The 20,846-nt window shown below is 41.9% G+C and overlaps 1 protein-coding gene across 5 annotated transcripts in view; it reads left to right on the forward strand.

Moving 5' to 3' along the window:
- LSM11 (LSM11, U7 small nuclear RNA associated) overlaps window positions 1-20,846 on the forward strand; it is a 73,582-nt gene that overhangs the window by 2,068 nt on the left and 50,668 nt on the right. For 4 of the 5 annotated variants that reach the window (XR_013827526.1, XR_013827527.1, XR_013827528.1 and 1 more), the window contains exons 2-4: window positions 3,916-4,055; window positions 5,868-5,951; window positions 6,641-6,849. Coding sequence is in view for 1 of the 5 variants with exons in the window: in XM_079916255.1 (XP_079772381.1) it covers window positions 3,916-4,055; window positions 5,868-5,951; window positions 6,641-7,051 (635 nt within the window). In the remaining 4 variants the exon portion in view is untranslated. Of the gene's footprint in view, window positions 1-3,915; window positions 4,056-5,867; window positions 5,952-6,640; window positions 12,859-20,846 lie in introns of those variants that run through there. The other variant, XM_079916255.1, reaches the window with a different exon arrangement.

The following is a 20,846-nucleotide window of genomic DNA, read 5'->3' on the forward strand; positions in this document are numbered from 1 at the left end:
TTTGCCAATCATTGCTTTGCTTCCAAGATTTTCAAGAGAAAAGAAATATTTCTATGTGGTGGGTGGTTTTGCCTTTACCTGTGGAGCACTTTGCTATATTATTGGTATGAAAGTGTGTGAAAGCCAACTTTATTGACTTCCCATGATAAATATATGCCTGGAATCAAAGTCTCAGAATGTGAGACTCGGCACTGAAAATTTTAATCCCACCACTGGAAACACTTGGGTGTACATGGTAAAGATGAGTAGATAGCACAAAGAGTTGATGACCTTCAGAAAGCGAAAAAAGTACAGAAACGTGGGTGAGGATTAGATTTTTTCAAGAAGTAGTTCATGTATGAGGTCAGCTTTAGGTCTTGAAGTTAAGGAAGGGCATGGTTGAAGATAACAGCAATTATTTTAAAATCAGACTATTGACGTATAATTTACACATAGCAAAATTCACTCTTTTAAAGTGAGTTTTGACAAGTGTATGGTCGTGAGATCACCACCACAATCAAGATACAGAGCAAATCCGCACCAGAAAGTTTCCTCATGCCCCTTTGTAAGTCAGGTGGTAACTTTATTGTTGTTAATTATAGCTGCTATTATTGAGCCAGTATGTGCTATACACAGTGTTAAGCCCTTTAGATGCATTGCATCTCATTTTACCCTTGGATCCACTTTTATAGATGAGGAAACTGACACTCATTGAGTTCAACTTCTTGCCCAGCATCACATAACTAGTCAGTTTGCCGCTCATCCTGGGTTGTCCCAGTCCAGGGGCTATATGCTTAACCATTATGCTAGTCTCAGGAGAGGAAGAATACATTCTAATGTTTCCTTCCTTGCTTTTTTTTTTTTTTGGTGGGTGGAAGGTGCTGCATATGTGGTTTGTGTCCAGATCAATGAGAACTGAATTTGGGTCCAGAAAGGGATTGGTAGCCAGAATGTTTTGAAGACCAAAGAGTTTTTCTTTGACTTTGTTATGAGAGAGAGTGGGAACCATGGTGTATATTCTTAAGCAAAAGGCTTTGTAGGGCAAATGTTTCTGATTGCTGAGTTTCTAGTAGTAAAATGTGTTTGGGGAGGTAGAGTAGAGCACAGGCTCAGGGGCTTGACTGCCTAGGTTTGAATACTTGCTCCTCCACTTTCCAACTGTTTTACTTTAAGCAAGTTAATTAAACTCTTTGGGGCCTCAGTTTCCTCATAAGTGAAGTGAGGACAATAATAGAATCTAGTTGTGAAGTTTAAATTAGTTAACACATTTAAAGGTTTACAATTGTAATGTGGCCTAGCATGTAGGGAAATACTCAGTGAGTGTTAAGTGTCACTGTTTTTATTGTTGTAGATTGCTGTTGTGGTTATTATTAGTTTTAGACTCTCATAATTAAAAGCCCCAGGTCAGAATGCATATAACCTGCCAGTATTGACTGTTGGCTCAGCTGTTTACTAGGTAAGTAACTTTGAGCAAATTATTTAAACCTGTTTGAGTTGTGAGGATTAAATAATGTGTATAAAGTTAAACTTACCATAGGGCCTGGCCCATACTGAGGGCTCAGTAATTGGTGATAATGTTGGTGACAGTGATGATGATGCTGTTGCTGATGTGAAGGAGGGGAGCTAGGAGACTCTTGAAGTGAACCAGTCATCTGATGGACCCTGGACTGTATTGTTAGTTGTGGAAAGAGAAAAGAAAGGGCAGGTCTTAGTTATTGAGAATCTATTGTTTGGACTTAGTATTGGCTACAAGCAGGGAAAAATAAGAGTGGGGTTAAAAATGACCTGGATTTGGAAGTGTGTGGCCCAAGAGTAATGGCAATGGAGAGCGGAATTTGGAAGAATAACTTTTTCAAAGATAAGGCATATGTGTATGTGATATATATGTGTGTGTGTGTATCTATCTATCTATATATATAGAAGCCTGATTCATATCCATTTGGAGTTTGTCACAGACACTGCTGCGAAGAGATTCAGACTGTGCCTTCTGATTCAGAATGTGAAGTTCATTTTTGTCTTGGCGTTTTGCTCTGATAGGTGGTGCTAGTGTTGTATTTTTGATCACATAAGGAGAGAAATACTCCCTGGAATTACACCTTATTAAATCTTTGGAAGAAAAAAAACCAAAAGAAAAGCACACATGTGAGGGTGGAAAACCTGAGTTTGCCATTTAATTAGAATAAGAGACAGTTGTTAAGATACATGCCTGTCCTTCCTCTCTGATTTAGGGGTGCATGGGGAGAAATGGTGCCCCTGTTTTCTTTCAAGTTAGAAAAAGAGTGGTCTTTCCACCCTTTGTGGAACATATACATGTATGGTGAGAAAGGGGAGTGAATGTGTATAGGTAAATGGAATAATCCAGGCATTGTGATCAGTTTCTAAGAAATTGAACTATAAAGGCTTATTCCTTACATGACTCTAGAAGTTAACTAGTCTAACCTCATTTTATGAACGAGGAAATTTGGGCTTATAGAGAAAAAGTTGTTTGCCAAGTTCACACAACTAGTTATAATGACCTAAAAGTTGTTTACAGTGCTTGATTTGACACTGTCTATAACACATATCCAGATATATGTACATACATCTTTATATGTCATAGGTTCAAAGAATTTTAAAAGATGGCTAGAGGAGGGATAGGTGATGAAGATCAGACCAAGGTTCTCATGTTCCTTTCCAAGGCCACTGTTTCTGTCACTCTGCCTCCAACTGTGCCTTCTTGCTGAACCCTCAATCTGAGGGTGCTAAGTCACTTAATCCAAGCATATCTTCTTGTGTTAATTTATCACTGCCATCATTTATAAGCCAATCTATGAGTGAGGGGTAAGGAGGTTAAGAGTAACCACCTTAGTTATCCAAGTTGAAGTGCAAGACTTTTGTTCTCTTTTATGCTACTAGAAACAAAACAGAGATTTTTTGTTTGTTTACTGTCAATGACAATAACTTCCAAAGAATTGTGCCTTGCAAACTTGGGGGGAAGAATGAGACTGTGTATGTGTGAGTGTGAATGTGACTGTGAGAGAGAGAGTGTGTGTGTGTGCATGCGTGTGCTCACGCAGTTTTCTTTAGGGAGATTTTATGTAGTATAGCCAGCATATTTTGAAGGCTAAGTTAACATGAAATAATAGAAATAAAATTCAGCCTTGCTCCCAAGCTCTGAAAATAAGAGTCCATCATAGTAAAAGCTGCAGAGTTTATAATCCCAGCATTCCTCCCATGAGTTGTCATACTGCTCTTTTTGTATGATGTTTATCAGCAATGTCATAAGAGTCAGATGCTCAGCAGGTGCCTTTATACCAGCAAGGCTTGGAATACAACCAGGCCTCTTCCTCCTACTGTAAAGATGATATACACTGAAACACTAGTGGCCCCAGAGAGCTCGTGCATGAAGTAGCTCAGACTTGAGAGGCCGAAAGGCCATTATTTCTTAGACGATTGCATGTGTTTCAGGGCAAATGAGTTACATGGTTCATTCCTTTAAACCTATGACGAGGGTTTTTGTTCTTTGGAAGGCTCAAGCTGGATATGTGGTTCATGAGCTTTATCCTGAAAAAGGTTGTCTTAACAGGGCACAGAACTGAGAAGAATCTAGCTGCTGATGCACACATTTAATGTAGTATTTCTTTTTTTCCCAAAAAAGTTTTAAAATGATGGTGCCTCTTAGAATCAGTGACATCATAGAAATAGGGTAGAGAGGTAGTGAAACATTTGGATGGTAGCCATACAGTTCGTTTATCCACGTTCCAGAGAATCTTGTTTCGATTCAGTGTGCATTGCTTACGCTAGCCATTTTGCCCACTGGGTCTTCCTGCTCCTGTGGTGTGGCTGACACTACACCGTGTTGCCTTGTGTTGCTGGAGATGGTTGGGTGGTCTTGGTTGTTAATTCTGGGAATGAGAGCAGGTGTTCATGCTGTGCTGACTGTTCTTCTTGTTTCAGTGCACGAAGGCAGCCCTCTGGGTGAACTCCATCGTTGTATCCGGGAGGGGGTGAAGGTGAATGTTCACATCCGCACTTTCAAGGGACTTCGGGGCGTCTGTACGGGCTTCCTTGTTGCATTTGACAAGTTCTGGAATATGGTAATTAAACCTTTCTCAAGGAGCTGGAGAACCTTCTAGGGATTAAATTTTTCATATATCTCAAGGACCTTATTCAGCAAAACCTCCAGAATAACTTCCCAGAGGAGCTAGAATCTTTGCACTATCTTGGGCAATAACAAAAAAGTTCTTTTTATTGCTTTTCCCAAAGGCAGAGGCTTTCACCTGGAGTGATTTTGCCCATTCCTCCTTCCCAGGGACATTTGGCAATGTCATTTGTTTTGATTGTCACGACTGTGGAATGGGGTACTACTGGCATCTAGTGGGTAGAGGCCAGGGCTGCTGCTGCTACACATCCAACGGTACACAAAGCAACCCCCCCCCCCCGCCGCCCTGCCCAACAACAAAGAATTATCTGGTCTAAAATGTTATTAGTGCCAGGGTTGAGAAATCTAGCCTTAAGGAGTAATTACTTATTTCATCTTTTAGTAATTTTATGTTGATTTCCTACCAACTATTTTTCATTCATTTAAAAATATTTGCTGACTTCCTACTTTGGCTGGGCACAGTGCTAGGTATAGAAATTTCAGAAAGGAACTTTTACTCTACAGCTTTCGGAAAGACAGATGTGGATAGAGGGGAAGCAGACATATTAATAAGCCGGACACTTTGCATAGTGTTTCCTTGTGAAGGAGTGTACCACGTGCCCTCAGTCTTCTAGAGGCTTACTGTCTATTTACTAAACATTTGTAGGAGAGAAGGGATATATTATAGCACAACTATGATAGGAGGCAGTTAAAATAACTTTGATAATAATAATAGTTGCTAATACTTATTGAGCCCTTGCTATGTGCCAGATACTGTACTAAGGGCTTTATATATAATATCTCAATGAATAAGTTGTGGGTCTGTCACTGTTTTATTTCACAAATGAAGCAATTGAGGCTAGCGATTTCGGAAGATTGGTCCCAGATCACACTGTTAGTAAGTGAAAGGACCATGACTTTATCCTTTCTGGCTTCGGAGACCATGTTTTAAGCTGTATGGAATCAGAAAACCTGGATTTGAATCCTAGCTTCACCATTTGGTAGCTGTGTGACTCTAGGCCAAGTAATTTCTCTGAGCCTCAGTTTTCTCATCTCTAAAGTGTAGGGAAAATATTTTATTATAATTTTACCTTTGAAGGAAAAGATTTAAAAGAATATATTTGATAACAGTGGTGGTAATCATAATACTGTCAGCTTATATTTGTAGGGTGATTCACACTTTTCAAAGTAATTTCTCATACCTGATCTGATTTGACCCTAATAGCTCTCCTGTGAGGTTGATCTCTCCACAACAAGAATTCACCAGCAATTCTATGCGTTACCCTGGTTAATCTCTATTAATTGCTGTCATAAGACATACAAACTGAAAAGGGAAAAGCAGCAGTAGTGTTTCTTAACGTGTGGTCTGAGGCTGTCCTGCATCAGAATCATGGGGTTTTTGGTTCAAGTAGAAAGTTCCTGGGCTTCATCCCAGGATGAAGAATCTCTAGGAGGATAGCCTTAGATTTGTATTTTAATAAACTTCCTAGATATTCATGCTCCCTGAAATTTATGAACCTCTACCCTGCGTTGGTAAAGTCACCTTACCATAGGGGAAACCCACCTTACATGGTCATAGCCGCTTGGAATTCCTATTCAGAGGGTGCCACGTATAACCATTTGTTTCTGCCCAAGAGCTGAGTCACCTGTTAAGGTTAGTTCTGCTATAATTAGATGTTATTCTACCTTTTAAATTTTTTCCTGAAAGCTATAAAAATAATATTTGAATGCTACCTTATTTTCCCCACTTTGGTCTGTTTTTCTCTAGGCACTTACTGATGTGGATGAGACCTACCGAAAACCTGTTCTAGGCAAAGCATATGAACGGGATTCTTCATTGACTCTCACTAGGGTAGGCGGTTTCCCCTGACTTTCTGAGTACCCAACATGCTTTCAAGCTTAGGAATTAAGATCACTGAGCCCAGGGACCAGGGTTTCCAAGTGGAAAAGCCCTATTGCTATCAACCAGGTGTGCCTGGACCACGGTCTTCATTAGTCTCTTCCCATGCATCCAGCGAATCAAAAATGAGTCTGTGCTTCTTACTTGCATATTGTTTGAACAACAAGTTACCTCTTATAAGGTTTAAAAGTCTTTCAGTTTTATACCATAGAAAAAGTGGGTGCCTTTTCTCTTGACATATTTATTGATTTATCTGAGTTATGGCTAGAAATAGAAAATTCGTTACTAACTTTCTTTTTTTTTTTTTTTTTTTTTGCGGTACATGGGCCTCTCACTGCCGTGGCCTCTCCCGTTGTAGAGCACAGGTTCCAGATGCGCAGGCTCAGCGGCCATGGCTCACGGGCCCAGCCGCTCCGCAGCATGTGGGATCTTTCCAGATGGGGGCACGAAACCGTGTCCCCTGCATTGGCAGGTGGACTGTCAACCACTGCGCCACCAGGGAAGCCCACTAAATTTTTAAAAATTGCAAAGCAAGCAGTCCACAGAGCATGATAAAGGAATCTAGTCTTTCTTCTACATATTGGAAGAGGGATGTTGTAAGCTAAAGGGAAGGCTAATACTTGTCATTGCTTTCCTTATAGCTCTTTGATCGACTAAAACTGCAGGATTCCTCCAAGAAGGAAACAGATTCCAAGTCTGCAGTTGAAGACTCCACTCTGTCCAGATACTCCCAGACATCCACCTGGAAGGTGGCTTCAGTGTGGGGACGAGGAGACACTGACCGGGGTTCACGCAAGCGTTCCCGCTCCGTCCCTTCTTCCCTGCAGGCATCGGCAAGGGAGGAGTCCAGGTCAGAGCTGTCAGGGAGGACTACACAGACAGAAGGGTCGAGTGCGGGAGGTACCTTTTCCAGGGCTACCACCCTTTCCAGGGGCCAGCCCCGTAAGAAAAAGCGAAAGCCCAAAGTGGATTACCAGCAGGTATTCACTCGACACATAAATCAGATTTTCATTCGAGGCGAGAATGTCCTGCTGGTTCATCTTGCACAGTGACCAGCTCGGCCTCACTTGAGCTTTGGTTTTTCGAAATAAGATGCATGAATCGCTGCTATGCTATATCCTAGTATCCCAGTGAAGCTATGAGTTGGAATGATTCCCTCTGGTCTGCCATGTGCAGAGCATAGAGCCAGGCTCGGGCCTTCTGGGAGATGAGGTCCCTGAAGGGGAAATAGGCCTTGAGAGGGTGGGTGGGTGTGTGCATTAATATCAAGGCAAAAGCTGTACAGAGGTACATGCATCTTATTTGGTATCTTGGTCTACTTCAGACACTCAAACCAAATACTAGATTTGAATTAGGGAGCATGGTATGAATTGAATTCACTCCACAGACACTATAGCACAGTGAAGAAAAAAAACACCTCAAAAAGAATGATCTCATTTCTAAAAGCTAGTGCCCTGAGTACTCATAAATTTGTTTCTAAGAGTAGCAGTATAAATCACCCTGAGCCCTGAACCCACATCTTGTAAATGACCTTTGAATTTTGCTCTACACCATTCTCTCTTGATCAAGAAATGTAATTTGTTATCTTTTAATATCTATAAGATATAAGAAGCCCACCAGTTTATGTAAGAGTGAAATTTGGGTAGGTGGTATGCTCAAAGCATCTAGCAATGAATGCTGTGTTTTTATGCCTCTCCACTTTATGGAAAAAAATATGGGACCTCGTTGTTGGTCTTCCTCTTGCCAGAGATAGCTTCTGCAGATGGTGTACCAGATGGGACTATAAGATGCTCTTGTCCTTCTCTTTCACTTCTGTGGCATGGTGCTAGTGCATGTACCCTGTGTATTGCCCCTCTGTATATAGTGTGACCTGTCCTGTGAGCTTTATGTCAGGAGACTGTGACCTTCATGTCTGGCTTCAAAGAGTTCTGCGTGGACTCAATAATACACACTCATCATGTGGCCGAGAGTACTCTTTCCAGGCAGGGCTGGCCCCTGTCTAGAGTATCTTTTAGGATGGTTTCCATGAAACAGGGGTGGAGTTTTATTCCCTTGTTTCAGACCAAAGAGGTTCTCACAAAGTACAGCGGTGGTGTCTGTAAGGGACACTTTACTCAGCCTGGCTTGAGTAACAGGAACACTAGACCACCTGCTACTACTTCTACTTGAACCATATGCTTTTCCAATCACCAGTGCAAAATAGGCTATATCTTGACACAGACTGTTAGGCAATGTTGACCTTTTGTTTTGTTAGTTTATACATTATTTGGTTTTATTTTAGATAACTTAGGTTCAAAGTGAGACTGATAAATAGCTAACTAGTTAAAACGTTTGAAAAGAAAAACTTCCTCTGCTGTATTTGTCGTGTTACTTAAATAAGCCTTCTGAGAAGCTGGTGAATCAAGTTCAAGGAGCTGGGACTCTGGCTCATCATGTAGTGAGAGGAGAGCAGACTAACCCCTCTGTGCCTCAGTTTTTTCCCACCAGACACCTACCTCACAGGGGCACTGAGTAAAAGAATTTGGGGAAGGCATTTTAAAGTCTTTTAACACGTGTAAGTGCCATGAGTGATTTTTACTCACCCTGTTTCATAGCTTGGTAAAAGTTCAGTGTTTCATGAGCAAGGTAGGTGCTATATAATATCAGAGAGTAATCTCCATAGGTGTCACAGTTACGATCTTGTTATCAAAAAGCAGTGATATCTTCAGGAACTGTTTTCCATATTCCGTTCCTTTCTCCTAAGGGACAATGGAAGTGTTCAGAAGAGTATCTTCAGTAAAGGAAGAGGGGCATTTCGTTGCTGCCCGCCACCCCCCCCCCCCCCGTATCCCAGCCCCCACCCTCTGCTGGTCAGGATGAGAGGGAATTCCACTGCACTTTCTGAGGGGTTTCTATGACAGCACCGAAGGAAGGATGCGCACCTAAAAACAACGCATCCCCAAAGAGGCATCTGTGGAAGTTGTTTTGTTTTGTTTATTTGATTTTGTTTCAAAATGCATTTTAAATATACTCTTTAGAGCCAGATTAGGTGCACTAAACATTTAGAGAAGTTCTAGGTTACAAACGCTCGTGAACAATTATCTTTGGAATCTGCCAGTCTAAATCTCTTCTAAACAGTATGGCTAAAATCTCAGTTCCCCAATTAGTAGTTGTCTTGTTTAATCATCAGGCACCCCTGCCTCTACCTCTTTACCAGTCCTCCCTGTTTGGCAGTCGCCATCTGTCTGTCCTCTTGTCCCTCAGCTAGAAGGTGTAATGGTTACTAGATTTTCCCAATAAAGTGGAAATTTGGAATCAAAAGGAATATAATCAATTTCCATTCATTGTAGTGCCTGATTAAATCTAACCTGATTTATTTTAAACACATGCTCGTTTTCTAGTTTGCATTTAATTTTCATGTATCCATATAAGGATTGATTTACTGCTTTTCTGCCCAAGTTACTAATTCTGGATCTGAAAATTATTTTAAAACTGTGTGTCGGGCTTCCCTGGTGGCGCAGTGGTTGAGAGTCCGCCTGCCGATGCAGGGGACACAGGTTCGTGCTCCGGTCCGGGAAGATCCCACATGCCGCGGAGCCGCTGGGCCCGTGAGCCATGGCCGCTGAGCCTGCGCGTCCAGAGCCTGTGCTCCGCAACAGGAGTGGCCACAGCAGTGAGAGGCCCGCGTACCGCAAAAAAACAAAAAAAACAAAACTGTGTGTCATCTGTCTTATGTGCCCATATACCCCCATTTATTTGTTTGGTTTGGACAGTGATTCTGGAATGAGTATTATCTAGTAAATGTGCTGTTGTGTACAAAGCACGATAACCATATTTTTAGAGAAGTAATTTTTTTTGATTATTGCTTTTTCTTTATTATGGGAGAAATTGTTCAAAAGGAATGAAAAATATGTCCTAAAAATGTATATGCTGCTCAAAAATGTGGTCATCTAGGACATTTAAATAAGTTGCTATGGAAATAGCTGAAGTCTTCCTCAGAAGGCAAGAAAAGAAAAGGGGAAAGTAAAAGCCAGAATGGTAGATTTCTGGAGGCCCCCCATCAACTCGTCGAGGGGGTCCTAAGCAGCCAAAACACAGCAAAACTGGCTTCTGGTATTCTCTAGGGATTTGGGCTTGAGACACTCGTACTTATTTTTGAACATTCAACTTTGATTCTTCAAAGTAATCTCTAGACATGGCAGTGTGTTTTCAGGGCAGTTCACAGGGCAGACCTGTACACTTGTTGAGGTCTTCTCAGGAGTATCCAGCTTTGTTAGGAAGTAACAAGGGATCGAGAAATGGAAGGTGTGGCTGCACCCCCAGAACGATTTCATGAGCCATTCTTTGTACACAGAGATGGTTCTACTGCTTCACCACTAGGAGAGACTGTACTTTTGGTTGTTTGTGCTAGTATTTGGGAAGTATTTCTGCTTCCTCTGAGAGACCATTTACAACAGGTGGGCCGTTTGTGCGATGGTTAGCTGGAGTTATCAGTGTCTAAGGCAGGTGGCCTTGGACTGGTTGGTTCCTTGCTCTCCGTGCATGGCGCATGTCAAGTCAGAAAGCCTAGAAACCATTAGCGTTAAAGTCTAGGTGCGTAGAATCCTTGCTAGAGTCGTTAGCGAATGAAGAAGGGCTTTACCTATCCTCATGGTGAAATAGTCCAGGAGTACTTTTCGAGATTGTCAGGCCATGAGCTATGAGCTGCCCTTCATCCTCAGAAGGCTTACAGAAACCTAGGTGTACTGCTTCTATCCCTTGAGAAAAAATGGAAACCTAACTTGATGTAGAGTGGCTATTTGTATTTCTGTTTGTACTGTTTCCATAGCAGCTGACATGGGCAAAACCATGAAATAGAATCTGTTCTGTAAATTACTTCTTTAAGTTTCTCTTAATTTTGCGTTTAGGAAAAAATTAAAATTATTCAAAGACAGCTAGCTGTCACTGGTGCTGCCCCAAAGCTTTCTAAGCCTTTGTGTATTTTTTATGAAAGAAATGGTTGCTGAGGGAAGGTAAAGATTCACCTAAGAGTATCGTGGTATAAATGTAATGGTTTCCAGATGTTTTAATTTTCGTTTTCCTGTGCCAGATATAGAATGCGGTCGACCCCTTTTCAGTAGCTTCTGTTCATCAGCCTGTGTTCTTCTGGGCAATAACTCCCAGAAGGCTTTTCTTAGTGATTGTAAAGAAGGAAAATCCCATCTAGGCCTGTGTGGCAACGGTGAGTGGTCTGTCATGACTTTCTGGCAAATTGAGTTGATGGATTTAAGATAAGCCTTTGGGGTTCCTGCCACAGTTTTCTGGGCTCTGAGGAAGGGTTGGGCCTCCTTTACTGTCGGTGTTTCGAGTATTTTTCACATGTTTGTAAGTTCTTTTGCACTCCTCTAATAAAAATGAAAGCTCTCTGTCAAGAAATGGCTTTGGATGGTTTGGAGATCTGGGGGAGGGGGTGTGTGTGGAAGAAGTACACCCGAGACCTTCAGTTGGTCTTATTTATTTAGAATAAAGAGTAGTTTGATAAGCTACCAGAGTTAGTGCTTCTTTAAAAACATTCTCTGAAGAGATAGGAACTGTCCCTCAGGAAAGCCGTAAAAGCTGTTCCGAATACACTGCAATTGATTTTGATTTTTAGTCCTTCCGAGCAAATGTCTGATGTTATGTTTTTAGAGCTGTCGTTGAGGGGGGGGGGATGTGTTTTAAAAAAATTTAGGGGTGATTGAAACAATGATTGTCTGGCTGAATTATGTGTGAGCTAAGTTCTAGGGCAGCAGTCCAGTTCTTGTTCTGTTGTCCTGACAGCAAAGCAGATAGTAAGCAGTGTCTTGAAAAGTGATTTGCTTATTTCATACTGACATCTAAAGGCATTAGCCTTCTGTTTGGCAACCCTGGGGATACCCCTCTGCACCGTGACTTATTAATGTTTTTTAGACAAGGCTAAACCTGGATGACTCTCTGTATTTATAGTTTCACTGTTCATATACCAGCTGCTAAAAGAAAAAACATGACTTTTATTCTTGTCTTGAAATTACTCCTCATTGTTAAATTCACCTAAACCCTTCCTCCCAGGAAGGGTTTAGGTGGGTTGCTGCTAGTAACGTCAGCTTGCAGTGTTCTTCTGCTTTAGGTATTTGTCATATGGGAGTCTGGAAACTGTAATAAATATGATTAATACAATATACTGGCTGCTTTGTGTCTGCTGATTGGAGAGGGGTGGGTGCAGAGAAGGAGGCAGAGGAGTCTGTTACCAAGGGAAGACACTGATCTAGAAAGCTGAAACATCTCAGGCTTTCTGCAGTCTTATTGTTGTAACCTTGTGCCTTCTCTTTACCAGAGCTCACACACCTACATCACTATCCTTGAGCTTGCTTTGTTGTTCCAAGTTTATTTGAAGTTCACGCTTAGAAAAGGAAATTGGCCCACGTTGTGAATTATCTCCTCTAAGCCCCAAGCAGTGGTAATTGCTCTGTGAATTTATTCTACCTAATAGCTCACTGGCATTAATCCACTCTTCACAACCTGCTGAGATCACCATTGACTCTGCTCACCTCGGAGGATTTTACTGCGTTTGACTCGTTGATCCTCATATGCTTCCAGGAATATCTGAATTTGCCACCAGCTCCTCTGTGCATGTACAGGAAATTGATCTGCAGAGATTTGCCACATTGATTACTTGATCTCCTCTGTGTGCTTCTAGCTCTGAGTCACCTGAGTAAGGTGGAGAAGCAAAAATGACGTTGATTCTTAGAGGGGGAAACCTCAAGTTAATTGTCAAGACCCGATTCCCTACTTTCAAAGAACACATTAAGTTGGGCGCAGCTGACATCAGGAAGTTTCTAACCACCACGGTGGAGGAAAGGGAGGCAAGACCCAGGTGCTCCAGTTCTGGCCCTTGCTTGTTTGTTTTATATCTCAAAGGCTTGTGATTAAATGAAAATGTCCTCATTAGTCAAAATAAAGTCAGAAGAGTCCGCTAGCTTGACATATAAAATGTACAGTGATGGTTAAACATTGGCAGGGAGTGGAGGCCAGTGGAATGAGATTCATCTTCTGTCACTTCTTTCCCTATGCTTCCTGGGTAGGGTGGCAGGGAAAAAACAAGTTCCTTTTTGCCCATCCCCATTCTCTTGTTGGACATAAGTGAAGCGCATTTCAGTCTGCTCAGTTACCACTAGGTGGCAGTGGTTTAAAGAGAACTGTTTAACTACAGAGTCCCAGGGGGGGATCTGAGTCTCCAGATCTCCAGGCACTGCTACAATTTATTGTTAAATGCTCACCAGTCTGGACTGAGATAATCAAGAAAAACAAACTATAGTCAACCCAAGTGGCAATATAAACATCTCTTACCACTACTGAATTTACATAATGTGAAGTTAAGGAAGCCTGACCGATGGCAATCAGCCAGCCAACGTGCCCGCGGAAGAGTGATGAAGAGAGAGACGGCCCGCTGTCCACTATGTTAGGGAGTCTGTTGCTGTTCTCACATTGTGGGCTCCTCATTTCTTCTCAGAATACTGTCCGCTCCGCCTGGCCTCTTCCCACTGGGTAGGAGATTACTCCAGGAAAACTGTCTTGATACCCTTATTTCTTAGCCGCTGTCTCGCTTTTGGAAACAATTCAGTTTCCTCCAGTGTTGATGCCTGAGAGCCCATTTATGAGAGAGGTTGCAGTTCTCTCACAATTCTGTGACCAGAATTAAGCCTCCACTCCAAGGCTGCAAGCAAGAAAAGTTTCTAATAGACACAGAAAAGTGTGTTGTTTTAGGCTGGGCACTGGGGGCAGGAGGGGTGGGTGGGCAGTGCTGGTAAGTCTTCTAAGCACTTCACATCAAGGCCTTCAAAAGACCTTCCCCTCTCTATGTCAAGGAATAACTTCCCAGCAGCCTGTGGTGAAGAGGAATACAGTATGTGAAATAACTAGACGCTGGTCTTCAAATGAACAACTAAAAATAAGATGATAATAAGGAGTTTTATTTCATGCCTTTTTGGACCATGACAACTTGCATCACATTTCACTCAGTTGCGCTCCGTGAGGGGGCAGAGGACAGAGCATGCGATAAGAAGTACTGTCATTCTTGAGCATGAGAGCCCTGTGTGCCAAGTGTATTACACACATTGCCTTGTTGAGGTACAGCCACTGTGAGGGGAAGATTTTATCCCCAGTATATACGTGAGGGAACTGAAACAGGTTAAATAACTTACCAACATCTCTCCTGCTAATAAATGTCAAATTTGGGACTCTGTCTCTATCTATTGATTAGATATCTATCCATCTGTTGATTGTTAGCCAGTTGCACCTTAAAAATATCAAATTTCTCAGGCATTGAGTAGGAAGCTTTGAGGACAAGCTGAGTCATCCCCTTAGACTAATCAGAAAACAGAGGGCTGAGTTAAACTAGGGCTTTTGTTTTGTGCCAAGTGTCTCTAGTTCCTTTTGCCCTGATCTTCGGCTGGAAGTGGATACTCACATGGGCCTTCATGGCTCCCAGAAAGGACTGTGGCAGTGGGCAGCCCCAGGGCAGTGGGCCAGCTGCGGCTCTGGTAAGAGTGGCTGCCAAGTGAGGGCCACTTGGTATTTCATTTCACCCACCAGTTAGTTTGGCCCTGGAAGGGGTATCAATCCAATAGTCTTGTTAAAAAAGCAGGGGGAGTGGCTAGTGGGCTTTCCCAGGTCTTCAGAATGCATATAGAAAGGCTGCCATCCCTTTCTTTCCAGTGTTCTCCAACACCTGGGAAGAATGCTTTCCCTAGGCCTTGCCTTCTTAATCTTATTATTCATCTTATTAAAAAAAAACTTTTCTAAAGGCTACACTGTGGATGTGCTAAAGCAACAGAAAAATAAAGATTACCTGAAGGCCTACAGTCTTTACCCTGAGACCTAAAAGGGGGCATAAGCAGAAAGGTTTGGCAAGCTGTCTGTCTGGTAATATTTCCCTTCTACTTGGTGATGTATTAATTTCCACAATATGGCAATCCTAGGAGGAGTGCCTATCTTAGATGCTTACTAGTGACTTCTGAGCCTCGGTTTCCTGATCTCTAAAATAGGGATAATACCACCTACCTTATAGGGTTGGTGACAGGAAGTGCTCAGCCCAGACAGCAAGCACTTACTGTCATTTATGCTATGATAAACTTGCTGTGTGATGCTCAGCTGCTTTCTTCACTTCCCTGTGCTTGCATTTCATGTCCTGAGGCCAGGCCTTTTTCTAACACACAGATGTTTGAAAGATTGTTCCCAGGCTTCCTGAGTTCTCCGTGCCGCCTCGGTTGGTTCTCCCTAGGTTAAAACTTCAGCATGTCATCAACTTCTTCACTGCTGGGAGAGCTGTGTGCTCCCCCGGGAATGACATTAGGCTCCACGGGACATTGATTAGTTGGGGTTACGAGAGGACCACAGGGCACTGGAATGGTAATTTCCTACATGGGACCCCAGTGACCCAGAGCGAGCTAGCTCAGCTGGTCTGAGCATGTGGCTAATGAGGGAAGGGTCATGGTTTCACTCCTGTGTGGGCCAATTAGTGTCACGTGGAAAAGCACGCTCCTGGGGCATCAGGCAGCAGCTTTACGTGTGTATGGCACTGGTCTCCAGGATGAATGTGTGGCCATCATCGCTATCAGAAATGCAACCCAAAGCCTACATCTTCCTTCTTATTATTACCTAGCCCATGGTTTCCAAGACTTGGGTCATTTGCAGAGCATCTCCATGATTTTTGCCTTATCCCAAATAGACCACTGCATTTTTATTTATTTGATATGTTTTATACATTGACTCACTTTTTAGCTAACACTTAAAAAGAAGCTATGCATCACTACCATTAGTGCAAAATAGGGAAATTTGCCTTAAATTGAAAGTATACATGAAAATAAATAGGCAACTATTGAAATTAAAATGTTTATCTTCAGACTATAGGCAAAGACCTCCTGAGCCACAAGTGGTCAGTGTCCTCCTGTGTGTTATGAAATGCATGGATATAAGCTGCATGTGTTACGTAATACACACTATGTTCTGTAATAAAATGGTCACGTCAGCAAAAACAATATTCTAAAGCAGTTGCTTCCATGGGAGAAGTTGGAATGAGTGACTAGGGAGTTTCACACTTGAAGTGATGAAATTATTCTTGCAGGAATTTCAACACCAAAGATCTTTCTAATAGCCATAAACGTGTAGCTATAAAACCTATAGTCTGGGGTTTAATTTACATCCAGCTCTTTCTCAGAAGTCATGGCTTTTGTTCACACTCTCCATCGGCACTGTCATTAACACTGTGCTTCTTACACATCCTTATCATTATCGCCCATTTTATGATAAACAAAGCACAAACGTGCAAAGCAGATGTGTTGACCGCACATCTTTGTTCCCCTCCAGTCATGAGCCAATGCACGCTAATCTCCCCAGTTGGCCAGTTCCTTATGGAGATCAAGATATAACCGTTAGTGGTGTTGGTAATAAAAATGTATTCCTTAATTAATTGAACATGTTACATCCAATCCACTTATGAAAATGTGCACTGGAGGACAAATACACATAAAAAGACACACACAGAGACACACACGGGCCTCTTCAGGGTAGAGAGAGAGCCTGGCCATTTCCATTATTTGAGGCTTGCAATACATGAAAATAGTGAAGAAATGTCAAAGAGTCATAAATGTGGTGTATTTGTAAAATTCAGGCTGAATGACGTACAACTTCCAATCCTCACTGTGTACCTGTGAGTGGGTGCATAGCCTCATTTGGAGGTAGAGCCACAGTCTGTATGTGAGGCGTTTGTGAATGTGAAGTCCAAAGAGTCCTCTCTCCCTGCTTCCAGGTCCAGAGATGAGCCCCAACCAGGAAAATTGTCTCATATAGGAATCTGGATTCAAATATACTATAAGGCAGAGTGTAACATTTTAGCGGTATGGAAACACGAAGTTGTCAGGGCCGTAGAAGTGTCAGCAGGTGAATAGCTTTTCCTTTTCTTTTCATGTCTCCCTTACCTTGTGGGTTCTTGCTGCACAAGAACAGCCCACAAGAATAACTCCTGTTGTTTCAGTGCTGCTTGGGTTATCCCACTTTTGTAGCTTTCTCATCCTTGGAAAGCCATGAATTAGTAACAAAAGGGCCAGACCATTTTATAAGTGCCAGAAGACTTACTCAGATTAGAAAATCAAAATGTTAAGAAGTGGGAATGCAGTTGTATCAGCTTTCTTCCCTTGTGTGTGGACCTGATGACTACTTTAACCACAAGAACTACTTTGAACGACTGCGTGCGCGTGCACACACACACTTTAAATATGACTCAAAAGTTGTAAAAAATTTGGAAGGATGTCAGAAGAATTTTTACTTTTATTTATATCACTTGTGTGAACAAAATTTATTGTTAGTGATGACTATCAAGAATTTGAAGAGACCGTGATTAGTAAGTATTGATTGGATTAAAACTCTTCAGGAATTGCTATTTCAAGCATAAAATCTGATATTAAAAAACTATATTCGTAAAAAACAAATTTTTCATTAAAAATCAAAGATTATTTTTTAGAAATTTTACACAAATTCAGTATTTAATATCTTCCCTAAATTTTGAATTTTATTTTCTTATAATTATATAATAAAGAGTAGTGAAGGAAAAAAAAAAAAAAAAAAAAAAAAAGAGTAGTGAAGGCTTTTGCCCGAGTCCCCTCGCATTTACCCCAGTGTGTGCTTTAATATTATAATTTTCTATGTGTGCTATGAAATGAAAAATGTTAGGAGCAGCAGTCTAGCCAGCAGCTTTCCCAAGGAGTCTGAAGCAAGTCATCTGCTTTTGCCCACTGGTGGCTATAGAGGATATTGGGATTTGACTTGATAAATCAAGGCATGACTGAAACAGGATTCAACCATGGTGAAAACTAATAGTACTTCATAAAGTTGTTGAACTGGTTACATGAGATGCTGCATGTAAAGTGCTCAGAATAATGCCTGGAACATAGGAAATACTCAGTGAATGGCAGTTACCATTACCTGGTACCTTGGATACTAGTAAGTTGACAAATTCTGTTGATTCTGTGTCCACAATGCCTCAGCTCTGTTCTTTTATTTTTTGATAAATTTATTTATTTATTTAGTTATTGGCTGCGTTGGGTCTTTGTTGCTGTGCGTGGGCTTTCTCTAGTTGCAGTGAGCGAGGGCTACTCTTTGTTGCGGTGCACGGGCTTGTCATTGTGTTGGCTGGCTTCTCTTTGTTGCAGAGCAAAGGCTCTAGGCACCCGGGCTGCAGTAGTGGTGGCACGTGGGCTCAGTAGTTGTGGCTCACGGGCTCTAGAGCACAGGCTCAGTAGTTGTGGTGCATGGGCTTAGCTGCTCCGTGGCATGTGGGATCTTCCCAGACTAGGGCTCGAACCTGTGTCCCCTGCATTGGCAGGTGGATTCTTAACCACTGTGCCACCAGGGAAGCCCCTCAACTCCATTCTTGACTTTACTTTCCATTCGTCTTGTTCCACCCTACCATGCTTAGCATTTTATCACTGCTCACCTGACAGTTATATTTGCCTCTTAATTTGCCTTTCAGCTTCCAGTATCTTCATTTTTGACTCCTCTGGTTCAGTTAAGATGCTTTAGGCAGCACGTAACAGAATATTCAACTTAAATTTATTCTTTCATATTTTAAGACATATAAAGTTTCTAGAGTTGGTTCAGCAATTCAACAATATTAGGCCTCAGGCTTAGGGAGTATGTTTGTGTATGTATGTGTGTGGCTTTGTTCGTTTGTTTTGTCTTCCCCCTCATGGTGTCAGTATGGCTGCTATAGCTCCAAGTAGCACCACCACTCATGCTAACATCCAAAAGCATAGAGGAAAGGAGTGTTCTCCTTGTATATTTCCTTTTCCATTCTTCAGAAAGCCTCTTTGAGTTCCTCAGAACACATCTACCTTAAACCAATCATAGACAAAGGGCAATGGGATTACAACAATTGATTTGGACTTCTCATCATTTATCCCTGGGCCTTGGCCTACTTTCCCTGAGCATAGTACTAGTGCTATACCCAAATAGAACTGGGATTCTGATAGCCAGGAAAGAGTGATGGCTGTTGGGTAAACAACCAGCATTTCCAGCCAGTCCTTCCTACATACCACTGGCAGGTTCATCAGGGATTTCCTGCTTGAACAAGAGCTCACAGCCTGCTGGGTGAAGTCCCAGCCCCTTCACCTGGAATTAAGTGTTTGATCCCTAATCTAGCTGATGAGGTCAGATTTCACCAGCAAAATCCTGTACTTTTCCTTCATAGCTCCTTATTACCTTTTGTAATTATACATGAGTTTACGGAAGTTTATGACTAGTGTCTCTGCCCAACTAACTCCAGAATATAAACGCCATTAGGACCATGTCTGTTTTCCTCACCATTATACTCAACACCTAACAATTCTTGGACAATTCATTCTTGAGTGAATGAATGTCTGTACCTGTCAAAAGGGAGCAAGCAGCAATTTCAACAGTTAGATATTTAATCTGGCAGAAACAGGTTTCTATGCAGCTATCAACAGAAGTTGAAAGAATTTGGTACCTCAGCATCACCAACATTTTGTTAAAGGAATAATTGCCAAGCCCCATGTGCACGTGGGACCATTAGTAATTCTGTAGCTATGCAAATTAAAACAGTGATGTATGATTTATAGCTTTAATAACATTCTGAAGACTCTTAAATTTTAATCACCTGCAACATCCTTTTTAATATTCAATTACTTTATTAACTAATTAGGTCACTTGCTGAAAAAGCACATAAGGCTGGTGCTATTTTAATATCAGCTGAGCCTCACAAAATACCTTTGAAATGGTGCAAATGGTTTATTTATTTTAAACAGATCATTAAGATGTTATAATTAATAAACCAATTACTAAAAAAAGGCCAGATAGTGATAGATGCACAAGTACAATAGCAGTGTCCAATGGATTAGTCATTTTTATACACATACATCAAGGGGCAAAACTTAAATGAAAACCCACTGTAAAAAGTGCTTTCCTAAATAATTAATTTGTGCAATGACTGATAACCCTATCACAGCAAACCTGACTTGAGGCTTGTTCATTACGAAAACCTGTACTGTGTACTTTCATTTCATCCAATGACACTCACGATGGAAAACCCACAGCACACTAAGCTTGGTGTTCCTTGATTACTTATGAGGGGCTTAATTTGCAGACCAAGCTGGGCACTTCATGACTTATCAGTGTGTCAGAGTGAGCCAAGCCTCCCGGAGGAGAATCAGAAGGAGATACACGCAGGGTTGGCAGCATCCCTGCTTATTGATTTCTCAGCACCGTGTTAAGGTCTTCAAAGCAAACAGTGTGAACAAAGAAAGCTGAGGCCAAGGCTGTGGGGATTTTTCACCCAATATTCTCAAAGGAGACTGGATCGTAGCACTAAGCCTGCTTTTTTTTTTTTTTTTTGGCGGTACGCGGGCCTCTCACTGTTGTGGCCTCTCCCGTCGCGGAGCACAGGCCCCGGCCGCGCAGTGAGCCTGCTTTTGAGGGCACAGAGGTGTTGGGACTATGGCTGAGGATGGGTAGGATGCAGCTCTGAGGCCTGGGGACAAATTTTATTTCTAGGATCAGGGTGAGGCAAGAGGAACCAGATTCTTTTGCTGGCCTGGGAAAGAATGTGGTCAAATCCTAGAGGCCAGGTAATTTTTCTGGCTAACAGCAATATAATAATAAAACCATAATAACCACCATGTATTGAGTCCTTACTATCTACTTCCTAGAAACTGTTGGTTGCCCATGTCATCTGTTGGATATTTCAGGGTATTTGTTGAGTCAACATTTATTAACTGAGCGCCTCCTGGGACCAGGCACTGTTCTGGGCACTGGAGATCTTGGAATGAACTGGACAGGCAAATCCCCCGCTCTCATGGTGTT

The sequence above is a fragment of the Stenella coeruleoalba genome (assembly GCF_951394435.1).
Source record: "Stenella coeruleoalba genome assembly, chromosome: 3".
Lineage (NCBI taxonomy): Eukaryota > Metazoa > Chordata > Mammalia > Artiodactyla > Delphinidae > Stenella > Stenella coeruleoalba.